The sequence below is a fragment of the Lactuca virosa genome, chromosome 1, assembly GCF_052849685.1.
Source record: "Lactuca virosa cultivar CGN04683 chromosome 1, Lactuca_virosa_CGN04683_v6, whole genome shotgun sequence".
Lineage (NCBI taxonomy): Eukaryota > Viridiplantae > Streptophyta > Magnoliopsida > Asterales > Asteraceae > Lactuca > Lactuca virosa.
In genome coordinates this window covers 6,093,260-6,099,325 of record NC_136426.1, presented here as the reverse complement: position 1 = coordinate 6,099,325, position 6,066 = coordinate 6,093,260, and the positions used below count along the sequence as shown (strand labels likewise).

The 6,066-nt window shown below is 33.7% G+C and overlaps 1 protein-coding gene across 4 annotated transcripts; it reads left to right on the top strand.

Moving 5' to 3' along the window:
* Positions 1-1,124: 1,124 nt before the first annotated feature.
* LOC145131947 (pyridoxin (pyrodoxamine) 5'-phosphate oxidase) lies at positions 1,125-5,831 on the top strand. 4 transcript variants are annotated; one of them, XM_079066598.1, is made up of 15 exons: positions 1,125-1,355; positions 1,494-1,658; positions 1,882-1,920; positions 2,002-2,169; positions 2,246-2,351; positions 2,529-2,695; positions 2,785-3,027; positions 3,184-3,272; positions 3,399-3,449; positions 3,560-3,650; positions 3,755-3,859; positions 3,948-4,018; positions 4,101-4,196; positions 4,622-4,724; positions 5,489-5,831. In XM_079066598.1, exons 1-14 carry the CDS (start codon positions 1,212-1,214, stop codon positions 4,686-4,688), a joined length of 1,602 nt encoding a protein of 533 aa, XP_078922724.1. In that variant the 5' UTR covers positions 1,125-1,211; the 3' UTR covers positions 4,689-4,724; positions 5,489-5,831. The 4 variants fall into 4 exon arrangements, with proteins under 4 accessions (XP_078922724.1, XP_078922718.1, XP_078922733.1 ...); XM_079066592.1 differs by having other exon boundaries at positions 1,464-1,658; XM_079066607.1 differs by having other exon boundaries at positions 1,219-1,355; positions 1,487-1,658.
* The last annotated feature ends 235 nt before the right edge of the window (positions 5,832-6,066 follow it).

Genomic DNA, 6,066 nt, shown 5'->3' with positions numbered 1-6,066 from the left:
TTATACTGTTCTGAATTGAAAGAAAACCTTAAACGGTTTACAAAACAGGAAAATGTAAAAGATGAAGATTCAAGTGAAGATATTTCAGATAATATGTCCGTTGATAACCAAAGCCAGTCACAATGTTTGGCGAGGGAATCCCAGCCAGATGATGAAGAAATTCCAGAAGGAGACCTCCCCATTGATTGCATGATTGACATGATTGAGGAGTCAATCACTCAAAGAAAGAATCTTTCCAAAACCAAAAGGACATCACCACAATAGACTCAAGGTGACAGGTGGATGGACCAAAATAAAAGAGGATGATATTCTTCAGGAATTATTAAGACTGTAATATTTGTCAGATATTATTAAAGCCAGAAGAATCAAACAAAGAGTCATTTCTACTTTTATTAAAGCTGTCTGCCAATGCTAAATGTAATAATTTAGGTTTTGTTTGTTTTTGAGGCCTTCTGATCTATTTAAGAAGCCTCTTTCTTATGTTTTAGACAGGCTTGGAGCCATTTTATCTTTCTCTCTTGTAATCTCCCCCTGTAAAAAATCTTTCTGCAATAGATAGTTTGAAATAAGTTTGGAGTATCAAAGTTTTATTATACAGCAATCTGGGATACATCTTTCTGGTTAGTTTACTTCCCTATACTTCATTTTATTTTTAAGGCTAATGCAAGGCTAATTCGTTAATATCACATAGTATTCTCATGGAAGCAGTATTATGATCAGCAAATCATAATCAGATATGAGAAAAAAAAAAAAGTCTGGAGAAAGGCAAAGTCATGTTTTAGCCCGCTTTTGTAGCCACAGTGCTGTTTTAGGGCGTTTTACTCATTGACTCGCCTAACCCACCTGACTCTTTTGTTTAAAACTTTAAATAACTTTAAAGTTTACTCATATCCCGTTATGGTCCTGCTTGGTTATGAATAAATCGTCTTTCACAATAAATCATCTTTCATCTATTTACTCTGTAAATTTAAAAACCTAATCTTAGATTTTAGAATGTTACGGTAACATTAACACTACCACAAATAATATGATGAGTATCCTGTCTGGTTGAAATAGTGAAATGTATCAAAGCCCAACTTAAATGACAAGTTTTACTAAATTGTGCACGAACATCAAAATCATGACAAACGTACGAAAATTCATGAACAAAGAAAGAGCCCACGCCATATCTCTCTATGCAAGAAGCTGGAAGAACTTTCCACCGCTAAAAAATGCTGCCATTGTTAGGCAAAACCAAGACCATGATATTGACGTACTCTTCTTCTTTCACCACCCGTTTACTCGCACTCCATTCAACTTCCACTTCCACTTCTACTCGATCCACATCTTCTCCCCTTCTTCATCGATCTCCTCAGGTAGACAAAACCCTTTCTATCCCTTGCACTTTATATTAATCTGTATTGACGCCGTTTCATCGTATTGGTAATTTCTGTAATTTGTATGACATCGGTTTAGTGATTTAGGGTTTTTTTGGTTCGATTTTGAGGTACAAGTTGCGGGGTTATTGCTCTTCTAGAGTGAATAGAGGAGAATTGATGGCTAACAACATTAAAGTAGTTCAAAATCCCGATTCAATTTCTTATTTGAATCAACGAGAAGCTGCTGAAGTTGATGAGATTCTTATGGGTCCTCTTGGATTTAGCGTCGACCAGCTCATGGTTAGTGGTTTCAGAGTGAATTTACTATCCGAGATTCAAAATTTCGTTATGTTACTACACAATATGGTTAACCAAATAAGGGCAAGCCCTCGTCACAATGGCTCTTTGTGTCCACTCTCTTCTCTGCAATTGCAAAGAGACTGTTAGAGGGCGGCCCTACTAAATATGGGTTACCAGTGAGAACTATTTCTGTTATGTTTTTGTTGATATATCATATTTGCAGGAATTGGCTGGTTTGAGCGTTGCTACAGCAATTGCCGAGGTGAGTTATGGTGTTATCACATAAGAGCCTTTGGCTCAGTTTGTTAAATCAAGAACATCTTATTGATTATCTTTCTGACAGGTATACAATTTGAAGGATTACAATCGTGTATTGACAATATGTGGCCCAGGGAACAATGGTGGGGATGGTCTTGTAGTTGCTCGCCATTTGTATCACTTTGGATATAAACCGTTTGTTTGTTATCCAAAACGAACTGCAAAGCTTCTTTATACAGGTCTGGTGACTCAGGTAGAGTTGGAACTTGAACTTTCTAGAAAGGTGTATTCATCTATTTTGTCTAAATGGTTATCTGGTATCTTTTCAGCTAGAATCATTGGGTATTCCTTTCCTATCAGTGGATGATCTTCCTATGAACTTATCAGAGGACTTCAACATTCTAGTCGATGCCATGTTTGGCTTTTCATTCCATGGTAAATCATCTTCTTGTACCCCAATCTTCACTTCATTCTTGGCTTTTCAAAGAACAATGCTGTAATAATAAGAAATGAAACAAGATGCAGCATGTTATAATACACAAATAAATGAAATTACATTGCTATATTTTGCATTTAACCTGTTTTCTGTATATTTCTATCATCTTTTTTCAGGCACACCAAGGGCACCATTTGATGATCTGATTCAACGGTTGGTGAATCTACAAAATTACAATGAAATAAATAAAAAACCATCTGTGATTGCCTCTATAGACATCCCATCTGGATGGCATGTGGAAGAAGGGGATACAAATGGTGATGGAATCAAACCTGACATGTTGGTATGTTCTCATTCATATACAACATGCATTTTTTTAGTGAATACAAAAAGTTAAACATTTTTAAAACTGAAAATTATAATATATTTCAGGTTTCTTTAACTGCCCCTAAGCTGTGTGCGAAGAAGTTTTGTGGTTCCCATCATTTCTTAGGTGGGAGGTTTGTTCCACCTTCCATTGTTGACAAATTTAACCTTCATCTTCCATCATATCCTGGAAGTTGTATGTGTGTTAGAATTGGAAAGGCGCCACAAGTTGACATATCATCAATGAGAGAGAATTATATTTCTCCTGAATTCAGAGAAGAGGAGGTGGACCCCGACCCTTTTCTTCAGGTACAACCACTGCATAATTAAATTCTATTATCTTTTAAATTATGTTATTGAAGTGTACACTAAAAGTCATTCATGTTGTAGCAATGTTTTCACAGAATAAACAGACTTATAAAATAGTGGAAAACTAATTTTAATATTATTAATTAATATCCACAGTTCCAGAAGTGGTTTGATGATGTAATGGCAGCTGGTTTGAAGGAACCTAATGCAATGGCATTGTGCACTGCTGGCAAAGATGGCAAACCGTAAGTATCTACTTCTAATGAAATTGAGATGCTGACTATTTGTCAAATACCCTAAATGCCCTTCAATAAACACAACAAGAATTTAAATGTTAATGTAAACTGACATTGGTTTTGTGATGGATGCAGTTCATCACGAATGGTGTTGCTGAAAGGATTTGATAAAGACGGTTTTGTATGGTTAGTGGCATTATTCTGTTGTAATACAAGCATTAATAATATTATTACACCAATGTACACTTTTTTTTTTTAATAGATTAATCGTGTCCACTGTAATGTTTATTATTTAGGTACACGAATTATGGAAGCCGAAAAGCCAAGGATTTATCTGAGAATGCTAATGCATCACTTCTATTCTATTGGGATGGATTGAATCGCCAGGTCAACCAACCAATTTAAAGCCTGTTTCTTTTATTTTTTTTCTTCTGGATAAATGATGGTTAAAAAATATTTACAAGAAAATGATGGAATTCTTTGTTTTTCAGGTGCGAATAGAAGGTTCTGTGCAGAAGGTTTCTGAAGAAGAATCTGAACATTACTTCCATAGTCGGCCTAGAGGAAGTCAGATTGGTGCAATAGCCAGCAAACAGGTTTTTTATTTTCTTATTTTCTGTTTCACTTTTTACTTGTTACACACTCACTCATTTACAGTCTTTTTTTTTTTTTTTTTTTTCTCAGAGCACTGTAATTCCAGGACGCGATTTTCTCCATCAAGAGTATAAAGATTTGGAAGCAAAGTTCTCTGATGGGTTAGTGATTTATATATCTGAATTTCAAGTGTCGTAAGAGTAAGACTCATTTAAATTTTGTTTTTGTTTTTATTTTTCTCAGAGCTTTAATCCCAAAACCAAAATATTGGGGTGGGTACAGGCTTAAACCTGAGTTTTTTGAGTTTTGGCAAGGACAGACATCCAGGCTGCATGATAGGTAATACTCATTGAGACCTTTAAACCAAGTATAATATTAAATCTGATATTCACTTTATTGTCAATATTCATTTCTAATCATCTATACTTAGTTAACTTGTGAAAGTAATTAAAAAATAAATAAACGTAAAAGAATAGAATAAACTACATCTGTAATTCTTATTAATAAGTTTTGTATTATTTAATTCTGGATATGACGGAAGCATCAACCTCTTAAGTTAATATAATTAGAAACCATTCAGCTATAGATTTAAATTCCTTTCTGAACTTAATCAATATAAAGACAAAGAAAAGTAGCTGTTATATGGCTTGGTATAAGGGGTAAAATGGTCAAAGTAAACAGAAAAAAAAATAAAAATAATAATAATAATCAAAGTTTACACTCATAGCCATATTCATTCATGTATTTTTTTGTTTTGGTTTCAGGTTATGTTATTTTCCTGAAGAAGTGGATGGCACAAGTGTATGGAAAATCAGACGTTTGGCTCCCTGACTATCATTCCCTTCATCATCATTATAAAATACCAAAGTAGGCCCGCTTTTCTTCTTCCTCATTATGAGAAAAAGACTTATATATTTTTTTTAAATAACATAAAAGTGCATAGATAAATACAAAAATACTAGATAATAATTCATCTAGAAATTGAATTGGGATTTATAGGTTGGAACTTAGGGTAAACAACATTAATAATGACCAAACCTGAACACTCGTGTTCCTGCTTTAAAGAGGATATTTTTTAATATTGTGTGATGAATAAAGGGTTTGCTTTATTTCCTATCAAGTCAAGTAGGCAAGGGGAAGATAGGCCAAGATTTGGAGTTTTATGTTATGGATGACCCGATTTCTTTATATAATATGTAATGTGCATGTTGAAGAAAACATGAGTCATGAGTGGGGGAGGCTGTAGGGTCCACCCATGAGGAAAACATCCTTCATGTATCTCTCCCTTTTTAATTTTTATAACTTCTTTCACCACTTGAACATGAGTTATGTCCCCTTACTTTTGTTTGATAGGGAGACAACACACACTCACACTCATTCAACATCAAGGGTTGGGGATGACTGTGAATGACTTCTTACTTCTTAGTTTAAAGATTGCATGTCTCCTCTTCTCATACTCTATAAGTCGATATTCATTCACAATTATCCAATAATATTATTACAACATCTTATTTCGCCTTGTCTTTCTGAATATGCAAATGGATGCATTACATTTTGCAACAATTACCAATATGCAAACACCATAGCTCTTTAACACTTGCTTATATTCATCATTTTTTTTTTCTTTTCAGATTCTAATGATACCTCTGAAGAAAGTGAAGGTATTTATTGGTCTCTTGAAAACCCAATTAATATAAGGTCAGGGTTGTAATCATATCTGACATGTCTGTTTGTTTGTTTTTATCCATATTCGGAATGACTGATGGTAAAAATTGGTTCATTCTATGCAACAAATTGTTTATTACTCATGTATCTTAAAATCATTTTTGTTAAAAAATAAAATAAACGTGTTAGAATAAATTATACAAAGAAAGATCCCTAGAAGGTGGTAGCGGGATACTTTTGGATGAGCTGTCATTTAAAATAGCTTTGTGATTTAAATAAATTTAAACTAGTTTTATACCTTTTGGATAATACTATTGAAATTATGTTTGTCATTTTATGATGGTCATTTCATTTCGTTTCGTGTAATTGGAATATACAAGGGATTGAAACTATGATTTTACACAAGTTAGTGGTACTTATGGGAGTTCAAGCATTTCATGTACTATTTATTTATTATTTTAGCACTACTTCGCTTTAGCTTTTGTTGTAAGAACTTGAAGTTTCATCCCACGCATCAAAATTTATGAAATCTAGTCATCGATTA

Bases quoted from the DNA above. Each gene is read 5' to 3' on its own strand.
- LOC145131947 (XM_079066592.1), top strand. From the start codon at position 1,212: ATGCTGCCATTGTTAGGCAAAACCAAGACCATGATATTGACGTACTCT. The intron at 1,659-1,881 runs GTTAGTGGTTTC...TCATATTTGCAG, and splicing joins TTAGCGTCGACCAGCTCATG to GAATTGGCTGGTTTGAGCGT. The intron at 3,450-3,559 runs GTTAGTGGCATT...TTTATTATTTAG, and splicing joins GATAAAGACGGTTTTGTATG to GTACACGAATTATGGAAGCC.